Genomic DNA, 23,136 nt, shown 5'->3' with positions numbered 1-23,136 from the left:
TTATGGAAAGATACTTGATTTATTAACTACTAAAACATTTTGATTCTCCCCGACTATTCAGACATTTAGAAATACTAATTGTTGGTCAGTTAAGTTGTGTGATGGGTTCGCTCAAATTCTCTATAATCCTGTTTTTTTGTAATCAGACCAAAACATATATCGCCTTTTGATTGTGGTTAGTATAAAAAGATGAACAAAAATGTCAACAATAATTATTGTATAGGTTTATCATAAGTAATGCAGCGAACAGAATATCACAATGTAGACTCGTGCTGCACAGAACACTAGTCAGAGGAATAACACTGTTTTTGGTAATGGCGTTTACCGTAAAAAGCACATTGATGATTAAGTGGATTGTTGGAATAATACTAGATATCTTTCCACAGGTAGTGCAAGTTAGCAGCGCATCAATTTTAAATACCAATCTTTACATTCGGTGTAGCACCCTTCACATCAGAAGGATGCCCCAAGGCACCTCATAGCATATGCTGTAAAGTGCAGTATATACATATATAATATATATATAAGCAGCTAATATGTGCACAGCAGTGACCCACAAACAATCATGAAGTGCATGAACAACTTTATCTGGAGAATTGTTGGACGGGGCATTGGGAGAAACTCCCTTCTCTTTTTGAAATATGCCATGGATTATTTAATGTAGACTTGAACATGAAGATGTAATGAATCATTTAATGGACAGAACCTCCAATAATCCAAGTGTCCCCAGCCCTGTATTCTAGTGTCAGCCTCGTCTGTGAGTTCCAAGTCCCAAAGTTACTGTTTGGGTTTGTGGGTGGGAATCTTTGATGTTTTCCTCTTGTGCAATGTTACTGATAAACCTTGCTTTCTTGGAAGGTAACACTGCTTCCAACCAAAGAAGAGTTGGGAATTGCATTAGTTTCTGGTGCCATTTTTAACAATTTCAAGTAAAACGCTCCTCCCATCTTGCTCACCTATTCATAGTAATTAAAATTACATGGAATAGTTCCCATGTTTGCTGCAAAGCTTTCTTATGTAATCTGCAGCAGACTTTGCTGAACTTTTTAATATGTAGATAGTTCCTATTACAGAGTGAAGTACAATCTCCTTTAATCATACATTGTATTGCTGGTTTTGGGGACATGTTCCTGCAGTACGTACGATAATCCTCTACAATAGTTATTCTTGACATTTTTGTTCATCTTTTTATACTAACCACAATCAAAAGTTTTGGTCCGATTACAAAAAAAATGTGTGAATCATAGAGAATATGAGTGAACCCATCTCACATATATATATAAATATAAATTGTACATTCAAATATTTGTCTAATTCTCTATTAAAAGCTATTGTGGATTCCGCCTCAATTTATTTTGATAGGATATGACATAATCCTCCACGTAAAATAAATTCTAAACTCCAAATGTATATCGGTAAAGACATTTGGCAATCTTCTCTAGTTAATAATAATAATTCAACTGATTAAACAATTGAAATTGTTTCTAACTATTTAGCTTAGCAAAACCTTTCCTAATATTGAACCACCAATCAGATACAGTGATGTAAAGTTTCACTGGAAGAATGAGACCTTCAATATTACTCAGAATGTCAGGCCAAACTTTGGTGTGGCTCAGAGTTACGATAGCTCCCAAGTGAAACAGAACAAAAAACAGAGCTATGTAAAATTTCACAGAAATAGATTAGAAAGACTACATTCTTTAGTTATTCAATTTGAACTTTAAAATGCTGAACGTAACTTACGTCAGCAAATGCCCAATGTGTCATCCATCAACAACTTTCTACATTGTTGGGCAAATGCAAGTAACATGTCTTGTATTTGACATTTAAATGTGACGAAAACTATCGTCAATCTTCTGGGTGTCGGTAATGTTTCTAAGCGAAACCTGAAATTCCAATGCTACACACATCTAATGATTTATAGGGAGGAGATCACTACTGTAAATACCCCTTTCACAATCCATTCTCACCATTATCCACCATTGGATGCATTTAGCTCATATGAAATTTAGTTTTCCCAGTTTTTTGGTGACTGGTCCTACAAGCCTCCTGTCTTATAAAAGGTGTTTTCCAGCCTAACTTTTTCAGATGTAAATACGATTTATCATACTAAACATTAACTTGAGTTTTTGCTTTCAGGTGCCAATTGACCTAATGTTTTAATTTCAAGCTGCTCCATTTAGCAGTCTTGATGATAATTCATGGGAAGACAGTAGCCCACAATATGCACATAAAACAATCGCACGTGTCCTTTCTCTAGGTTGGTGGAGAAAACAGCAGCATTATAGGAGCCTTTTTGTGTGGAAAAATAAAGGAATGGGATTAAAGTAGATGACTTTAAGGAGATTACTAGCACCACCAAACAGGAGAGGCTGAATGGCCTCCTTCATTGCTGTAAACATTCTAAGATTCTATATACCTAAAGATAATCTGTCCCCTTCTCTCCCCAAGGCAATAACTAATAGTAATATATACAACTCGAAAATGTGCTATCAAATCACATGTGCCTCATCTAGGAGCGAATTCCTCAGTAATCCAAACATCAGGTAGTAAGACTATTTTGACCTACAGTGGATATCATAGCCAAGCTGAATTCTATTCACATGCACACTTTCCAATAGCTAATTCCATTAAGAATAGGGATTAACATGCTGTGTTGCACACTCATTTGTACACTGGATCCAGTCTCAAATGTAACTGCTCTTGTGTGGTAGTATTAATTATTTCAATATGCAGTTTGGTTCAAATGCAAAACCATCCTTGGCTGGTGGTGAAAGCTCTAAACAATTGTCTGTCAATTAAATGTGATTCAGTCCTTGACATTTGTCTACTTCCTGCAAACAACCTGTCTTCAGATTGCATGCTACAAACAGCTGGCAAATAAGATGCTGACCTCATTAGGGCCAAGATTGTCTGGGAAGATGCTAAATAAGCAAATGTTTTGGTTAACATGTAAAAATCTCTCAAAACAGTTTTATCCAACATACAGAATAAATAAACAATATATAAAGCTGCACAAGGACACTGAGCACACAATTTGCACAAATGGAAGATCAGTCAAGTCTTACAAGATTTATTTGCTCCTTATAAAAACTGCAAACAACCGGATACTCTGCTCTGCAGCAAGGCTAATTTTCCCCCTATTAATACTGTATTAAAATGAAGACACCTAATAGGAATTTTACCCATTTGTTTGACTAAGGATGAGCTTCTGGCCATTTGTTAGCCATTGATACCCTAATTCAAGGAGAGTACAGAAATCAGGAGTGCGAAGACAAACAGTTGTTAGGCTATATTGCTAAATCAGTTCAGTCCTTAGACTTCATCAGACTCAAGCTACATGGTGCTCCAATCATAGTTCCGGTTGCCGTAACATAAAATGGCTGCCCTGCCCAAGCAGCAGTGCAGAGGAAAGCAATGAGGATAATGCCCAGTGGTAGAGGAATATTACCGATGAATAACAAATGGATAAGCGATGACTCTTCAGTCTCAATAAAAGAAGTCTAAGATATATGAAATATTAAAAGTAATTAAAAGTATTGTTCTGGGATTGAAAAGTAAACCCAGAACAATATTTTATGATATACCAAGACAGTGGAACAAGATGATATTGGTTTAGAGTTGTAAAGTCCAATTTCAGGACAGACACCAGAAAATATTTCTTTACTCTGAGGGTAATTAACAACTGATACAGGGTCATAAGAAGAGTCCAGAACACTGGACTTATTTATAAAACAGCTTGATATTATTGACGATAGGATGGGTATCTGGAAGGGCGACATAAAATGGGCCAAAGGGCCTTCTTCGTCCAAACCAATCTATAATGAAACACTGAAAGACTGGTAAAATTGGAAAATAGAGATGGAAAGGGAGTATTCAAATATTTCATCTTACCTAAACAATTTTCATCTAAAGCAGTTAAAGTGATTAAAGTAATTGTTTTTGTTCAACAAGTTCCTCCGCAAGATACCTATGATGATTCATGTGCTCTCTCATTACTGGTTGGGCCTCAGCTGGAGTACTGTGTTCAATCCTATAATAATCCTTGCATTTGATATAGCGCTTTTCACGTCTTCTCAACGTCTCAAAGCGCTTCACAGTGTAAAGTGTAAAGTGAATTGGCCATATGTTTGTCGGCAAAACGCGGCAGCCAATTGCACACAGCAGTGTCCCACAAACAGTCTTGGATTGAAAATAACCAAAATATTATTGTTTTTTGTTTTGGAGGGATTATTATTAGGCGTGTGCAGTAAGGAAACTTGCCCAAGGTTTCGCCCTGCCTGGAATTGAACCCAGGTGACTCGCTTGCAAGGCGAGCGCTCTAACCACTGAGCTACAGGACTCCACCTATCCTTTGGGAAGGATATCAAAGCCTTGGAGAGGGTGCAGAAGAAATTTACCAGAATGGAACAAGGGATGAGTAATTTTAGTTTTGTCGAGAGACAAGAGAAGCTGGAATTGTTCTCTTTGGAAGGTTATGGGAAGATTTAATAGCGGTATTCAAAATTATGAGAGGTTTTGATAGAGCAGATAGGGAGAAACTGTTTCCACTGGCAGGTGGGTCAGTAACCAGGGGACATGGAATCAAGATAATTGGCAAAAGTACCAGAGGGGAGATGAGAATGTTTTTTATATAAACAGTTGATATGGTCTGGAATGCACTGCCTGAAAGGGTGGTGGAACCAGATTCAATAACAACTTTCAAAAGGGAATTGAATAGGTACTTGAAGCGGAAATGTTTGCAAGGATATGGGGAAAGAGCGGGTGAGTGAGAATGATTGATTGAGTAGCTCATCCAAAGAGCCGGCACAGGCATGATGGGCCGAATGGTCTCCTTCTGTGCTGTACTATTCCATAATTACGATTTCGGAAAACGCTGCAAGTTTATATTTTAGAACACATCAGCATAAAAATGATTCAATGTCAAAATGTTGTGACCCATTTTGCTCTTAGTTTCCTCAATCTGCAAAGAAAACAAAAAACGCTGAAGGTTCCAAACATTCATAGTTCTGAACTTTTGGTTGTGGGCAAAACTTTCTTACAACATGTTTCTCTTCTTCCATGACACAACCCAAAAAAAGTTCCCAGGCTTCCAGCAGTCCAAATCTGAAACCACAGGAAAAACAAATCCAACACTGTGTTCTCTCTGTAAACACCCTGACCTCTGTTTTCCCACAGAAGCTCTGAATATGGATATCTGCAGAGCTAAATAATGCAAGCTACTACCCTAAAAAAGGCTAATCTAATCAAACACAGTAAACCCTTTCTGTTCTTCAAACTATGCTTTCATGACCCAACTGTAGTGGAATTAAGAAAGGAGCTTCTTTATGTATCCAAAAGGAGAGTGGGAGAATTCATTAGATACCTGAGTTTATCAGTTTCAGTGCTTATCTTTGCAAATACCACTAATCTCCCTGTATAATGTAACAAGCAACTGATAGTACAGTGAACCCCAATGTCACAGATAATCTCATAGCACATTCTGAAGTCCTGTTTTTTTGGGTTGGAAAACAAAGGAATAGTTTTTTTCCCCTAACCTTATGTAAATCTTTTCTAGGTTCAACTTTCAATGCATTTCACATTGTATGCCTGGGAGTTTCTCATTATCTTTAGCCCTTGCCTAACTGGTTTCAGCTAAAACAAAGATCTTGATGTTCTTACAGTGTCATCGCCACAATCGACCTCCTCAAGTCTCATTGTATGACTACCCACCAGGTGGTGCAAAAGCAGTCCTTAGATCACTTGGAGTGAAACCAATAAAACTAAAGTCTAGTGTGTTGTGGCAACACAGTAAATTATTTCTAAGCAATGACTGGATAGATGCAAGCTCTTGATAGTTTAGGCGTCAACTTCATAACCCTGTGAAGTAACAGAGTGCTCTAACTTGCTAAAACAAACTGAGCAGAACATTGCATAGTATTCTTTGGTTGAGATGGCTCAATGCAAGTTGTACTCTGAGGTCAATGCACACAATGTTCTTTACTGTACTATCATGCACATCAGGTTCCTGTAAGCTTTTCTCACATTCTCATTCAAACTCATACAGTCAATGATTTGCGTGGTATGGCGAGATGGAATTTTTTTTTCCAGACTAAACATCAACATCAAGACTGGAGTTGATGTTTTGTCTAAAAATAACTTAGCCACAAGATCAATTGCTGAAACATCTGCTTCAGGACAGAAACTAACTGTGCAGTCACAACTTCTCATACAATAAGATGGTTAGATTGCTGATTCCCAAATTAACTCCATAAGAGATATTCAATGATAATTGGCCCCTTTACATATGGGGAATAAAAATCAGTCTCACATCATTCCTTGTGTTCCTCTCTTCCTTCCTTTCATTTGAGAAATTAAAAACATATTAATAGCTTTTCAATAAGATGTTCAATGTGCCCAATTTTGAAAACTTGACAATTTTTTAAATTTATGGCAACTCATTTTATTTAACAAGGGCGCTATATAAATGCAAGTTGTTGTAAATAAAATTCAAGTTCATCTTTTACATCATTGCTGTAGTGCATTTTGACAAAGCAAAAGTCAGTTCATGGTAAGCATGTGAAATTCTGGAACAGATACTAAATACTCAACCTGCAACCAAGACACATTCAGCACCCATTTCAAGATCAGCATTGTTAAACATCTATGGGAAATTTATTCACATAATTTAATTGCAGAATCTCATTATCAATAATGACATCCAGTGTCCTATGCATTCTAATTCTGGTTTACTTCTGATCCATCATTCCTTGAACTGCACCATCAGAAGCTAAATCTTCAACAACCATACTGTCAGCTATTGAAAGTCACTTCCAAAACAGTCCAGGCTTTTAAAATGAACTCCCAAAGGCATCTCTTTGGCTTTGCCTTCAGTCATCTTAATTTCTCCCACTTTGTGTCCAAAGATCCCTTTGTTCATCGGTTGAATGCATTTGTTTCACATACACTACACAATGCTAACCCAGTTGTTCTTGAAAATACAAAGATACAAACATCACTAAAAAATGTAATGGCCATACGCATCAACTAAAGCTCGTTGCCTAAAAAGAAAGTGAATGTTACAGCACTTTTACCACAACAAAATATCAAAATGTTTTATAAGTAATTGTTGTCAAGTGTAATTATTCTTTTAGAAGCAAATAAAACACTCCTAGCAACATACCTGGGAAGTATCCTCCATCAGTCCTCGGATATTTTCCACCACATCATTGCGCTTGTACCGGCGGAGGGCGCTAATCAGTTTAGCCAGGTTAGCTTCAGGATCTCGGATGGTCCAGTGCTGTAGGGCTGCATATGCTCGTTCATGATCTGCTGAATAGCCATTGGAGAAAGCTGCCACTTCCCGTTCAGCTGCATTAGCGAGAAACTGATAAATGTCTTTCCATTGGCTGCCAATCTGAGCGGCCACAAGCTTTAATATGTCTACACCTAATTTAAAGAACAAAAATTAGTTAGTAACCATAACCTGTATTGCAACACTTAGTTATTTATTTACTTAATACGCAGTAATAATGTGCAATCACTTCATTAATCAGAAAACTTTCTAAAATCAGCCAAATTTAATACAGTAAGTAGTTTACATGCTAACCTAACAAAATCATTTTAGTATTCACACAGGACACAAATATTTGCTCTAAAAAATCCTCACCTAAGGTAAGTAGTGCAAGTTATCACTGATATCCCTAAAGACCTTCAGTTTTTAATGTGGAACTGTGCTCATCCGTTATAAATGAAGCTTTTGTAATATTTCCAATGTCCTGATCAGGTTTGTTTGGGAAGAATGCACAGAACATCCATTCTTTGTAACCTTCACTTTTCAACACTGAACGGTTTCCATTTAATGAGGTTGTGACAGGGGCATTATAAAATAAAGACATGGCAAAAACTTTCTGAAGCCAAGCCAGGCAACTTTTATTAATGCTCAGCAAGACAACTATTACAGCCATTGCTTATGTTCACCAGCTTGCCACAGAATGTACCACAACTAACCAGCTAATGCAATAAAAGTTTAATTTTATAGATTTCAGAAATTATAAAATGTCAAGCAGAGGAAACTGCTTAACCATAAGATTAACACCTGGTACAGTTTGTGCTGAATGTGACCTTCATTCAGAAATGTAAACATCTATAGTGGATAGATCAACAAACCACTTTGACTCAGAACAGACCTTCCACGTATTTAAAAAAATTTTGTGTACGAAATAATCTTAACCCAGTTAATGCAAAAATACATGTGAAAGTCGGTCACCCATATCAAATGCAAGGATTATTATTATTATAAATCACACAAGGAAACAATCCAGAACAAAACAAAAAATCACAATCAGTTACAATATGCAGCCTTGTCAAATACTAACAAAATAAATTTATCATCAATACTTTTTAAAACTAGCCATAATCTGGCACCAAATGCCAAACTAAATATGGGAAGGATATGGAATTGAAAAATGTCACACTGGTGCAAAGGCAGTGCTCTTGGAGGTTCAGAGCTCAGACCCATTATTGGTGCCCAACAAAGTGAGCTACTAGATACTGGTACTGATGCCCATCTAATGGGGAACTGCTATTCCCAAGCACAAATCAGCTGGGTGAGCATAAACTTTCAAACCAAAATAAGAGAGAATGTCTTCCATTCAGAATGGAAGTAGGAAAAACATTAACCAACCAGATTGCTCATGAACTAAACGTTTCTCATAGGAAATTCCATGACTTAGCCAGGCTTACATTGCAAGGAAACATTTCAATGCCAGCATTAAACTTGTGGCTGGTGCAGTACTTCCCACAGGTCATTAGTTTTTGACGCTGCAATTTTTCAAGTACAGAGCCAGGCTTTGAGACCGGGAATATGTTCCATTAGTATCTTTGTTCAAATATAAATAAAAAATGTTTTTAACAAATGAGCAACAAGACATGCAAGACAAGGGTGGAAGTTAAAGAATGACTTGCTTTTTTAAAAATATATATTTAGATTTGTAGCTCTTCTCGGGAAGGAAATCCGGCTGTTTGGAATACACAATTTAGCTGGAAATGTTCCTCCGAACAGTAGATTTATAACTGCAGGTCCAATAACATGCAATGTAATGCATCTTTTATGTTATGTTAGTAATATTAAGACTTCCCCTCTTACCATGGCACACATTACTTAGTAAGATGAGAGTTAGAGATCAGTTTTGATTCTCTACAATGTCCCACCAAGTGGATTCCAATTTACTTGAGACCCACAGAGACCATGCCTAAACCAAAATAAAATTAATGAAGGCAGAGAGCAGCACCAGCACCAGATTGTCAGGCAATGTGACATTACTGTTCATCCAGCTCTGATATTTATTTGGAGGCCAGAAACAACCTAGCTACAGCCAACTGCTAGGTTGCAAACTGATATTTACAGACTGAATTTATTTCAGTCTTTTTGCTTCAGGTCAACTGATAGATTAAACCAGGTATCAACATGCTCCTATGTGCAAGGGGAAAGTATCAACACCTTTTCACATGATGGAGGATGAGGATTCTTTTCTCCCCAGTGGGAGATAGACAGGAGGCGACCAGATTTAATTCTGTTTGAAATCACTTGTGAAATATTTATTTCATACGTATTCACATTTCCTTTGCTCCAGTTCTGTGCATTTGAGATGAACCACATTGTAAACAATTAATGATTTGCAGTTCCTCATAAGCTTGTTTGTTCCTGAAAGGATTCCAACATTTAAAAGTTGACTGGAGGAACCATTACTACAGCTAATTAACAATGTACAGATGGTATGTTAACTAGTCTCACTAAGAAAGATTCGCACAAGACATTTGAAAGCTCAGCTTGTTTTAAAGGGAGTTTACCCCATGAAATATGGGTTGACTGATTTTGTTTTGTGGGGAGGAGAAAAACTGTCTCCACACTTAGTCAGAGATCGACAAGATAGCAAAAATCTGAAAAAGCAAAGAAAACAACCAGAATATTGATTTACAACAACTTGTATTTACATAGCAACTTCCAGATGGAATAACACCCCAGAGCATTTTACAAAGGCAGGGTTGAAAGGTGAGAGAGGAAAGGCAACAAGAGCACAGGGGTAACCAACCATAGGAGGTGGTGGGGGGTGGGGGGAAGAGAGCATGACAAGGGGAATAGAGGGGGATTTCCTGAGATTAAGGGTAAAAAAAATGTAGTGAGTAAGGCATGAAACGTGCAGCATACCAGAGTCAACGGAGTGAAGGGGACATAAAGAGTGGGCTAGGAGATTAAATTTATAGGGCAGTGCTGCAGTGTGAAGGGATTTGTATGTGAGGACGTTGAAAACTGATCTCCTGGGAGGCAGTGGAGCCTGGCAAGACTTGGGGTTTAGCGGAAAGATGAGCTTTTGTCACCCATTGTGTCAAGGATTTGCTTTGCTTCTCTTCCAATTTTAATTTTGTTTTTCTCTTCTGTGCCAATTTGTACAAGTGGCAAGAGAGAGTCAGACTCATACAAGTTTCATACACGTTTATATATAAATTCTTCCTTTCGGCTTGGCAAAAGTTTTGCCCTCATTAGCATGAAAATTCGGAGTGAAACAGAGTGAAAGCTATGAATAAGCCCCATTAATTTGGGCACTTCACTCTTCTTAAGAGTCTACCGGTATAAAATGGACTCCAAATTTGTTGCAGTAGAGATAACAATATGACTGTTACTGTTAAAAGTTCATAATGTATTGGGACAATGCAATTCATGAGACAACTGATAACTATGGACATCATGCATTGAATGCTAACAACAAGATTCCATTTTTTTTTAACATACGCAGAACATTTCTAAACCCAGCTTGAGTATGTTTAAGACCCTCATTACCTTGCAACAATGTTAAAAACAAATTGTTCAGATACAAACCAAATATGGACAAGTTGTCAATTCACTACTTGAGTGTGTCAGCCTGACTCAGTGGTACCACTCTCGCCTGAGTCAGAAGGTTGTGGGTTCAAGCCCCAAGTTGGGACTCAGAATCACATAGTCTTAAGCTGACACTCCAGTGCAGTTTGGGGGTGTTGCATTTTTGGAGATGCCGTCCTTCGAATGGGACATTAAACAGAGTCTGCCTGTTAGGTGGGTGTGAAAGAACCCATGTTGATATTCATAAACAGAAGGGAGTTTCTTCCGGTGTCCTGGCCAACAAATCCCCCAAATAAAATTGGTCGCTTTTTGTGGGACATTGTGTGCAAACTGGCTGCTGCATTTAGATACAGTGAATCCATTTTACAGTATGTCCTGTGAAGCTTTGAGATGTCTTCACAATGTGATGAGGTGCTATATCAAATGCAAGTAGTATTTTGAGAAACTACACAGAAATTTTTAAATTGTACATTAGCTGCAACATTTTATTTCAGGAATCTCAAGCTTTAGCTTAACAAAATTTTGGCATTAAGACCCCTAAATTTTCAGTTTTAAAAAAAATCATTTTACAATACATACACATTCTAAACTAATACAAATTCCAAAATATTCATAAATTTACAATTGATATACGAAGGGCTGTAAGACGATTCTATCTATGCTATCAATTAATATTTTCTTATCCTTCCCCCATATTTTGCACCTTACTGCAGTTATATTTAAAATCACAACACAAGAGAAACTTGGATGAAGACCCATTTGATATAGTCTTTCCAGTATATCATTATACTTTTGTAAAAGGTGCACATTGTCCTAGTTTCAACTACTGTTCCTGGTAATCTGCCAAGGTATTGACTGCCTTCTACAAAAATATGTTTGTCCTACATTTGCCCTTCTCAAACCTGAATCTGTGTTCTGCTTGCCTCTGCATTTTTGAAAATATCATCCCCGGTTTACTTTTTCTATCCTTTTAAGCATCTTATGTACCTCAATAATGTCCCTGCTGAGAAGCTTTTTCAAGGCTAAATAGCCTAGCTTATCTAGTTGCTCATAGCTCATCCGTCCAACAAAGGAGATCAGCTCTATTGCTCTGCCTCCAGGCCTTGGGCAGCCTGTTTATGTCACCATGACCAGAACTATATGTACTGCCTGAACAGAGCCCTGTGCAGTTGGAACATGACATTATGGGGATCTGAACACACATAACAATAACAAATATCATTTGTATAGCGCCTTTCACGTCGGGAGGACGTCTCAAGGCACTGGATTTGGACCCAAGTGGGGGGTTGAAATCGGGAAGGTTGGAGGCCAGGGAGGGTAGGGTTAAGATGGTGCGGAGTCCAAGAGGAGGGACTCTAGACATGCTTTGAAGGAAGCAAGGGAGGGAGCAAGATGAAGGGTCTTTGGGATGGAGTTTCAGAGAAGCTGAAGGCGCGACCGCCGATGGTCGGGTGGGCCAGGTGGGGGACTTGGAGCAGGCCGGAATGGACAGGTTGATATGGGATTAGCAGGTCACAGAGGAAGGAAGGAGCAAGGCCTTCGAGGCACTTGAATGTGAGGACGAGGATTCTGAACTCTATCCTCCAAGGGTTGGGGAGCCAGTGGAGCCAAGCGAGGGTCACAGAGCCTGGTGCAGGAGAGGACACGAGCTGCAGAGTTCTGGATGATCGGCAGCTTGTGGAGGGAAGAGTTGGGAATTTAAATTACTTGAAAATTTAAATCTACACTGCTGAGTCTGCAAATCCAAGTCATTTATGTGTTCAAAGAAAAGGAGGCGTTCAAATAAGACCTCCTGAGACACTGCAACCAGTACCTCCCTCCATGTTGACCGGCTTCACCTTACAATGTTCCAGGTCATTGCTGACACTACGTCCTATCTGCAGAAAGTGCTGCCACAGGAACGATATCAATGGCATTACACTGAAAAAGTGATGTCAGGAGCAACGTAACAACCTGGAAGTCAATAATTTTTCACTTTTTGTGAATGACCCTTTCCTGTGCTGTAATGCTCCATGTAATTAAATTCAGAATCAGATGGGAAATGTTAAACGTAGCTTTCTCTTTCAGGCGCAAGTTTACCTCCTCCACCATTTTACATTATTTCAGATTGCTTCCATTTGCAGGTTCATTCAGCTGCGATGCAAGTATGCAGCTGCTACAGAGATGGAGCGACATTGTCCAATTGAGTATTAGATCAACCATCACAATCCAATCTAAGCAGCTGCTTTGAATTTTATTGGAGGTAAGTGGAAACTTGTTTGTCAGCGCTGGAAAGCAGCAGCCAGCTGGATCCAATTTCAAAAACAAGCATCTGTTGCCTCACAAAATAGTTACAGCAGCCAAATTGCATAATACAGCACTCTTGTTGCTATGCTTTATATAAAAACAACTATTTACAATGAACATCCCAAAAATAGATTTTACCAGGAACTCAGGACTGATTTCGGTTTAATACCTTCATTGCGTCTGTAGGATTTATTGCAGCATTTCTACCAATGAATGATGTTGACCTCATATGTTTTGGTTAAAGTGAAACTGAGATTAACAGATTGAAGAGCCCCTTTTTTTAAATATAAAGATGAAGTAGGCTCTCATGTAGGCCAGCTTATTTACCCTGACACTTGTTTACTTGCAGGCTAATTTGCAGGGCACTATTTTTACAGTTTTTAACAGGCACAGATCAAAGAACAGCCTGCTCTAACAAAAACACACAGGTTACAAAGCAACTATCTTGACCGCAAGAAGTAACTCTGCTGCACAAAAAAGCCTATGTAAAAAAAACTATTTAAAACTCCAAAAATCCTAAAATATTACACATGATTATTTACATATGGTCAAATTCCATCCAAATCACTTCTAAGAATATCAAGAGGATGAGTGAAGCACTTTTCAAAAATGAAAAAAATTCAAAAATATTTCCAAAATAAATAAAGGCTAAAATTGCCATATTCCAAAATATTGCTCCTTGTGAGTGTGGGAAAAGCAACCTTTCCACACACATTCAAAGGTTACATTACTCACACATGGAGCTAGACCTACATTTCCTGAATAAGCTTGTAAAAGTCATCTTCTACATTCGTAAGCGGGAATCTTAGATGGTAACATGGAGGACTTTTAAGGTAGGCTTGGGCAACCATTATTCAGCAGTCGGAAGAGTTCTAAACATTTAGCCCATTTCCCTCAATTAGTAACAGTTAATAAGTCTCTTAATTTTACTCAGTTTCTGCAGATCGACCATAAAACACACAGTCACTACTTTACCATATATTCTATGAAATGCTCCTGACAGGAAGAGTGCCTGCCCCAGGTGACTGGTCTGCTCTTCCAAGTCCTGTTGATGAGCCAGGTGCTCTGGGCTATCATCGGCAGTACCCTGGAGTCGTGCAGACGTGCCTGACTCAGGAACTGGACTACCGAGACTGCCATAGAGGGCTGGCTTGATTCTGACATTCTGTTGCCAAACATGTCCCCTTGGAGCCAGTTTAGCTCCAGGGTGGCCCAACTACCTTTACCCATCTTTGAGTTCATGGATTTTTTTAAATCTCAATTGCACAAATGTCACACACGGAAAAGGGTGAAAATAGACAAAGAATTTGCACAAACATAACAACCTGCATTTATATAGCACCCTTCAGCAGGTAGAACAGTGATGTAGCTTGATGCCGAGCTGAGGAAAGAGGGGAGGTGACCATAGACATGGTCAAAGAGGCAGGTCTTCAGATGCGATCTGAAGGCGAGCAAAGAGGGGTATTGAGATAGATAGTTCCACAGCTTCAGGACATAATAGCTGGTGGGGTGGGAGAATGGAAAACACGCACACACACACATTAATATGATGAAAAATTGCTTGGTCTACATTTTATAATTAACAGAAATACTCCAGAAAAGTTTGGCATGGTGGAGATTACTCATTTAAAACATTCACTTTGGCTTAGGTTCTCATGCCATAGGGTGAATTAAATTCTTAAAGTAGGTTAATATTACTTCTAATAATATTAATACTTGCATTTGATACAATGCCTTACATTGTTGATAGTTCTCAGAATTTTAAAATGGATAACACAATCACACCAAAAATAACCCTCTTTTTTTTTGAAGGCTCACGCTTGGGTGAAGAGTATGATCCAATTAAACTTGGAAAAAAATTAGAGTATCCAACTCTTTTACATTTAATCACTTTAATATAATTCTGCTTCACCAGCTGGAACTGATAGCATATCTCAGTGCAGAAGGTGTTCATGTTGTGTAAACCTGTGCCACATTCACTACTGTGGTTGCAGTTCCCAAGGTGCTCTAAATACAATATGACGTCCTCCACCTGGTTGTTACATATCAGGTCTTGTATCAACCTTCACCCATAAAGCAGTCCAATGTAATTGCTTAGAAATGCATTTTCCTTATTCATTCATATCCCAATTTATCCGTGGCAAGTTGAAGTAATTCATATGAATTAGGTTTGATGCTACATACGAGTATTAAATTCCAGGTCTAATCCCTAATCTTAACCTAGTGTCTCAAAATAGATCAATAGTCTTCACTTCCCACCCCCGTACTGCTGCTTACCCCTTGCTGTTCAGTAATACTGCCTTCTTTGATCCACCAGATTTCCATTTTATGTGCGTTAGATCCAGATTGGTTTAACTCAATTTAGCATTCTTGTCTCTGTTACAAAAAGAGCTACATACTCTCTCAGTTTATGCTTTCAATCCCTGTGGAGGAAGTTATATCCCTGTAAATTCAACCCCTAATCTATAAGATTTAGCTAAAATGCACAAAATATTTTATAAAACACTGGTTAGGCCTCAGCTAGAATACTGTGTTCAGTTCTGGGCACCACACTTTAGGAAGGATGTCAAGGCATTGGAGAGGATGCAAAAGAGATTTAGGATGGTAACAGGAATGAGGGACTTCGGTTATCAGGAGAGGCTAGAGAAGCTAGGATTATTCTCCTTGGAGCAGAGAAGCCAGTGGAGTTGGGCAAGGATGGGGGTGATAGGGTCACAGAGCCTCGTGCGGGAGAGGACACGGGCTGCAGAGTTCTGGATGATCTGCAGCTTGTGGAGGGAGGAGTTAGGGAGGCCAACAAGCAGCGAGTATGGGGGGGGGGGGGGGGGTCGAGCCTCGAAGTAATGAAGGCGTGTATGAGGGTTTCGACAGCCTGCGGTGTGAGACAGTAACGGAACCGGATGACGTTGCGGAGGTGGGGTAAGGCAGAGCGGGTCATGGTTCAAATGTGGGGTAGAAAGAATAGTCGAGGGTCGAACAAGACCCCAAGTTTCCGGACTGGCTTAGCAAGGTGGAGTGTGCAACCATGGATGGTGAAGCTGTCAGTGCCTGAGGTGAGAAGGCACTGACGGGAGCCAATCAGGAGAGCCTCGGACTTGTTGACGTTCAACTGTAGAAAGTTGGCTCTCATCCAGGACTTGATATCTGACAGACATTCTGTCAGGACAGCAGTGGTCCTGGAGTCAAGGGTGGAGGCAGAGAGGTAGAGTTGGGTGTCATCCGCATACATGTGGAAGTTGACCCCATGTCTGCGGATGATGTCACCGAGAGGGAGCATATAGATGTTGAAGAGGAGGGGACCAAGGACAGAGCCCTGAGGAATGCTGCACAAGATAGTTTGGGGGCTAGAGGAGAAGCTATTTGAGGAGATGAAGTGTAGGCGGTGTGAGAGGTACGATCCGAACCAATCAAGGACAGTGCCGTGGAGGTTCAGGTGAGAGGAGAGGCGGTGGATGAGGATAGAGTGATCGACGGTGTCAAAAGCAGCAAAAAGGTCAAGGAGGACGAGGAGGCAGACTTAATAGAAGTTTTCAAAATTATGAGGGGACTCGCTAGGGTGAACAAGGAGAAACTATAACCACTGGTGGGTGGGTTGGTAACCCAAGGACACCAATTTTAAATAGTTGTTAAAAGAAACAGAGGGGGAAGTGAGGAGAAATTTTTTCCACACACTGAGTTGTTCGGATCTGGAATGCATTATCTGAAAGGGTGGTGGAAGCTGATTCGATAATAATTTTTAAGAGAGTAGATAATTAGCTGGGGAGGACAATAATAATAATCCTTGCATTTGATATAGCGCTTTTCATGTCGGGAGGACGTCCCAAAGCGCTTCACAGAACACACTGTAAAGTGAATTGACGGTATATTTGTGGGTGAACGCTGCAGGCAATTGCGCACAGCAATGTCCCACAAACAGTCGTAGATTGAAAATGACCAATTTATTATTGTTTGGGGTTTTTGGAGGGATTATTATTAGGCGTGTGGAGTAAGGAAGCTTGCCCAAGGTTTCGCCCTGTCTGGAATTGAACTCGGGTCTCTCACTTGCAAAGCGAGTGCTCTAACCACTGAGCTACAGGACTCCACATTTATATGGCATTCCCCCAATAATAGAGGATATTTGTTGGCAATAGGATATTACTTTTACTATCAGCGTTTAGTATCAGCAAACCTCTCAGGTTATGATGTTTTGAGAATCAAGGGAAGTGTTCACAGGTGCAATTCCAAATTCAGAATCTGGGGCATAATAAAGGCATCCAATTATTAGCAGCAGAGCCATTTTAAATCTTTTGCTTTTGGAAAATAGTATGGACTTATCGTTTTTGTGGGGGTGGGGGGAGAGAAGAAATAGTTGGAAAACTAAAATATGAAGGTACTGAGAATGAGATCACTTCCACCCCACCACCACCATTTTTGTATTCAGCATCACTTCGAGGTTAGAAAGCTGCCTTTCCTAACTAAGTACAATAAATGCAAATTTAGAAGCAGTCAAATTGATTATGAAAGCAGAAGTGGGTCGACTTACAGTATTAACTAGTGTTTCACGAGAAGTAGAAAGGAAGACTTTTTATTTTTTTCCCACACAAAGGACTATTTGTACTGTAATGCAGAATGTTTCACAATTTTAACTTCTGAAACCAAGTCAAATGCATTTAAATGCTGGAAACCTAACAGGAATTGAGAAGAGGCAGGGATATGGGATCAGTCGGTAGACTTGCCTGGAGAACTAGAATGACGAGCATAATTTGAAACTAAACTCACCCTGAAATTTCTGATTCAATTCTTTTTAGCCTAACTTGTTTTGTCATTATTTCCTCATGTCTACTTACCACCCTTTTTTTGTGTGCTAACTCATACATTGAAAGGCTATCTATAAACCCAGTCCCTCCTCAGTTCCATAACAATTGGGGTCTTATCTTTTCTAACCATTTTTTTGGCAGTAATAAAGACAAAATGCTGTGCTAAGCTCAAGAGACTAAAACAGGGTAGCAGAACTGAGTCATCCTTGGCTCTACTGTTGAAATTACAGTATTTCTTGAAATACAACTACAGGATTGTTCTGAATCGGTCTCAAAAAATGTTTCCAAGGACACAAAATTGGTAAAGGTTGAGTGAATAAGTTTTTTCATACAAAAGTGAGTGCCATTTCACATCCATAAACTATCAAGCATATGCTGTAGTTGAGCATATCAATGAAGTCACCACCAATTAAAAACCTAATGCTACAACAATTTGCATAGTCTTTCACGCTGGGAGGATATCACAAAGTATTTTACATAATTGACAGGAGCCCGACTGGGGGAGGGGAAGAACCTCGTAGGAGACGGGTAGCTAATAGCACAAAGCATTGGGATTTAAGAGACCAAAATCTGGGCTCTTGCCAGTTTGCACCTAATACTTTCTGGAATTAGGTAAGCAGATTGCATCAGGGAGAGAATGGGCATTCTAATAAATGGGAATTTCTAGATGGTACGCATGGAAATCTCAGTGTGGTTTGGATACTCTTAAGCATAGTGATGGGTTTCCACTTGGATGGGAAACAAATGGGGAGACCTGAGCAGTCAAGTCCAGAGGTGGTGAAAGTAATACATGAGGGTCTCGGAGCCATGGTGAGACATAAAGGTGGATGGATACAGGTGACATTGTGAAAATGGGGGTTACCCAGAGCGAGTAAAAGCCCAGGTTTGAGGAATTGATGGGCAAAAAAAACCCACAAGATAGCAAGCAGGAGTCCTGTCAGCATAAAGCTGTAGAAATTTATAGCTCATTCAGGACCTAATGTCTGACAAAGGCAATTAGTGAAAACAGCATAGAAAGCAAAGGCCTGAAAAATCCATGAAGTTCACTCTTCTTTAGTTTTAAAATATGTTATCTCTCCTAAATAGTAATGATCGCAAACAGCAGGCAACCCAGAAACAAACCATGTGGACACTACAACAACAAAATTACATTTGTATAGCACCTTTCACGTAGGGAGATCATCCCAAGGTGCTGGACAATTAGTGTTTCGGACTGGGAATCGGGGAGGGTAGAGGTCGGGGTGGGTGGGGGGGGGGGGAAGGAAGGTGAACGAAAGCATGGTTGAAGAGGAGGGTCTTGAGATGGTCTTGAAGGAGGCAAGGGAGGCGGCGAGGTGGATGGAATGCGGGATGGAGTTTCAGAGGGTGAGGGCAGAGTGGCTGAAGGCCCACCCGCCAATGGTGTGGGTGGGGGGGAAGGGGCGAGGCGGGAGACATGAAGCAGGCCGGATCCCACTGAGCGAAGAGAGCAGGCAGGTTGTTGAGGTGACAGGGGTAGGGGGGAGCAAGGCCATGGAGGGCTTTGAAGGTGAGGGCCAGGATCTTGAACTGTATCCTCTGTGTGATGGGAAGCCAGTGGAGTCGGGCGAGGATAGGGGTGATAGGGTCGCAGAGCCTGGTGCAGGAGAGGACACAGGCTGCAGATGTCTAATGTTTCAGTAAACGAAAAAGATCATGAAAATAATCTGACATCAGGAAACCAGTGTGGTGAACAACAGGTGTGGCACTTCCAAGAACAGTCCTTTCAAATAACTTGTACAGCTTTCATTGTGGTTTTAAACTGCAAGGTAGTTTTTCTTTGCAAAAAGCTTTTAAAAGTAGTGTTAATACGCACACACTCGGGTTGAAAGTCACCAATGTGTGCATATTCACTGCTTCATTCACAATTTACATTTATATAGTGCCTTTCACATCGAGAGGACAGCTGACAGAGCCCAAGCTGGGAGGTGGAGTCGAGGGGTCTTGGAAGGATAAGAAAGGTGGACAAATAGCACAGTAAAAAAATGGTTCTTAAAGTGGACAAATTAAGGCTCCACTTAGGCTCTAAAATGAAGTGCCAAAGTAGGGACAGAATGGCTGTAAGCTCCCATCATTGGTGGGGTGGAATGGGCAGAGTACAAAGCAGGTGATAGCTGAGTGGAGGTATGGGTGGGTAGGTCATAAGTGTTAAGCAGGGCATCTCTCCAAGTAGAGTGCCCATTCCATTCAACTGGGAAAGTTCCAATCATGGGAAGAACTCTTAATCCGCTTTGGATACTCATGCATTGAGATGGGTGTCTGAGATCTGTGGAAGTCCAACTGAGCAAAATAAAAAAACACATCTACTAGTAATGCACATGTGTGGCAGTCAGGTGAGGAGCAATCAGCCTCGACAATGCAGCTGCTAACAGTGGCCTACAGATGTTCATTGCCAAGGATAACAAACTAATAACGTCCACTTCCACAAAGCATCACTACCGATTTGCAGTGATATGCATCATTCTGCAAGTTTAGTATTTATTGTCAGGTTAATCAACTGAATATGCTTCCTCCAGGAATTTACATTTGAGAATTAAAATCTTAGCCAAATTACACTATTCAAACATTCCAAAGTCTGCAGTTCTTCTTTAGCACAAGCGATTTTAAAAGAATAGTCCTTACATCTGATAGTGTCTTTCATGTCAGGAGGATGTCTCAAGTGTTTCATAGGACATACTGGAAAGTGTAGTGGCAAATTGACACAGCAGGAAATTTACACCCATCCACTTCCCACAAACACTCATGAAGTGAGTAACTAATTGGGAAATTGTTAACCAGAACACCAAGAGAAACTCCCTCTCTTTTCAAGTAGTACCACACAGAAAAGAAGTTGTGAAGTTATGTAATGGTCTGTCACAGAAAACTCTAGTTAGATACAAACTTGAGTTGTAGAAGTATTAAAGCGTATAGTGAAAGAGCGATCCGCCAAGACCTAATAACCTGATGGAACAAGTTTGATGGGCTGAATCATCTTCTGTTCCTTATCCAAAACTTTGCTGCCCACTGACTATTGTGGCAAAGTACTGATGTTGAGTTTTGGCTAAATAATCAAAAGATCAGTTTGGATGAAGACCGCCCTTTGTAAAATACCTATGTATATACTACACACAACTTTTGCACTTTACAGCAAACAGCACAAGCTTATCTTTTGGATTTGTTTTGCTTAGAATATTAGTGTTTTAAGATCCACCTTCTTAGGGGCAGTTAAATTAAATAGGGGAGACAATCCCAAATTAAAACCAAGACAATTTGGAATACAATAACAACATGCATTTATATAGCACCACTCACACAGGGTAGTATTCCACAGCGCTTACAATACAAACAAAGCAGTTTCAATTTAAAACAAATTCAGGTGGAGTCACTGTATGTAGAAACATTAAATTAATCAATATGTAAATATCAAGCTTGCTAGATTGGAACGTCTTCTGCCAAAAAAGGTTTGGAAGTTATCTTATTATCAACATAGAGGCAAAAAGAAACTTGCATTGGGAAATAAACACACTAAATGAAAATATTCCCAATTTGAAGAAGTTCCCAGTAGATCTCACTGTAAATAAGTAATGTGGCTCTCCAGCACATAACAGCATCTCCCTGCTGCTGGCACCTGAATTTGGTTCCCCCACAGTGCTAATTCATTTAGTCGTGAAGGCAAACAGAACAGAAGGTCCCAGATATGATCTCCATTATTTGCTGGCTTAACATGTCTCGGTTGGAACACCAGTTGGAGGAGCCACAATTAGCTTCAGCTTCCCAGCTTAGAGCAAGAAAACTGGCAGGAATGGTTCGCGTTCTCCACTGGGTAATCCATGCTGGAGTAGTGTAGCTGAGAACTTTGGGCTTGATTGGCTGTGATGTTCCCCACAAAAAAAGTTAACACTTTCAGTCAACAGCCAACAATATGTAAAAAAGGGAATCACCTGGGCAAAATACAGGAAGGTGGCATCACTCATGGAAATGTATCACCATGAAAATTTGTTCAAAAATGTTTGCATTTTGTGAGCGCAGTTTCAAAACCTGCAAAAGTATAGAGTGACCAGTGTGAAAATACTGCATTTAAATTGATCACAAGAATTTCAAACTTTTCATATTTCACTGTGCTGCCAGGCTACCTTCTCCTCTCACCCTAATGTGATGTACTTAATGCAGCTACACCCATGCTCTCAGGCAAAAAATTCATCAGTAGTTCATATAATAATCTGCTCGCTTGTATGACGATACTTCAGTTATCCTCTTGCTCTTTAAATTGACTAAAATCAAGGCTTTCTTCTCAGTTACTCAATCCAAAAATAGCTCCCGAGTGATTTTTTTTTCTTTACAACCAATTAAGTAACCTATTCCCCATTTAATTAAATATTTCAATTTTATGCCCCAAGGCATAAAATGCATAAAAGGAGAAACATAGCAAGACTTTTTTTTTGGTCAATTAGGTCCTCAACACACACATCAATCCGTTTGTGAATCTCAAACTAAACATCTGAGAGCTTCATATATGTATGGTTTCTTTCCATTTGTTTGGTATGGAGACTGCACTATCTCCCATGGAGGGAAGGGACACCCTGCTTACCTTAATTCCAGCTTTAAGCAGCTAAGACTAACCTACAGGTCAGGGCTTTGGCTTGCAGGGTTACCAGGTATGAGTGAGAAGAATCCCTGGCCCTCCTAATCTAAATGACCCAGGTTACCTGATCAGTCACTACCATTTCCTCAGAGTACTGCAGACCCACCTGGTTGAGGACCCAGATAACAAACACCACCACAGAAGATCAATTCATTTCCTATCTTGGATTGCCAGACAAATGACTATGGAGAAATAAGTCCGCAAAATGACCCCATTTACATAGCGCAGGTTTGAGCCCTCGCTCGGTGGATAGCAAGTACCAGCAATTCTTGGTAAGCAGAACTATTTTGCATAATACATGAGCTTTGGCAGCATCCTCTCGACTACAGTAAATGAATTGACAGACCAATCCTACTCTGAAACAAATAGTTTAACAGTTGCAAGGTAACAAAAAAAGTTGAGCCTTGAAAGTTAAGTGAGTTGAAGGAAGAAGAAATAGACTATGAGGAAAACAGAATTACTGCAAATGAAAGTTTATAACCTAAATCCCTAGCAGATATGTCTTAAAGTCAAGTCGTTCTTTAAAGCCATTTCAGAGAATTGCTCAGGATGAGGTA

At 39.7% G+C, this 23,136-nt stretch overlaps 1 protein-coding gene across 1 annotated transcript in view; it reads right to left on the bottom strand.

Annotated features, from left to right (window-relative positions):
- The window catches only part of tnfrsf21 (tumor necrosis factor receptor superfamily, member 21), a 59,970-nt gene that overhangs the window by 15,088 nt on the left and 21,746 nt on the right, over positions 1-23,136 (bottom strand). The window contains exon 4 of the mRNA XM_042332783.1: positions 7,163-7,428. Coding sequence (XP_042188717.1) covers positions 7,163-7,428 — 266 coding nt within the window. The remainder of the gene's footprint in view (positions 1-7,162; positions 7,429-23,136) is intronic.

The sequence above is a fragment of the Callorhinchus milii genome, unplaced genomic scaffold (assembly GCF_018977255.1).
Source record: "Callorhinchus milii isolate IMCB2004 unplaced genomic scaffold, IMCB_Cmil_1.0 Scaffold3, whole genome shotgun sequence".
Classification (NCBI taxonomy): Eukaryota; Metazoa; Chordata; class Chondrichthyes; order Chimaeriformes; family Callorhinchidae; genus Callorhinchus; species Callorhinchus milii.
The sequence above is the reverse complement of the archived record's forward strand: the minus strand, read 5'-3'. Positions and strand labels throughout refer to the sequence as shown.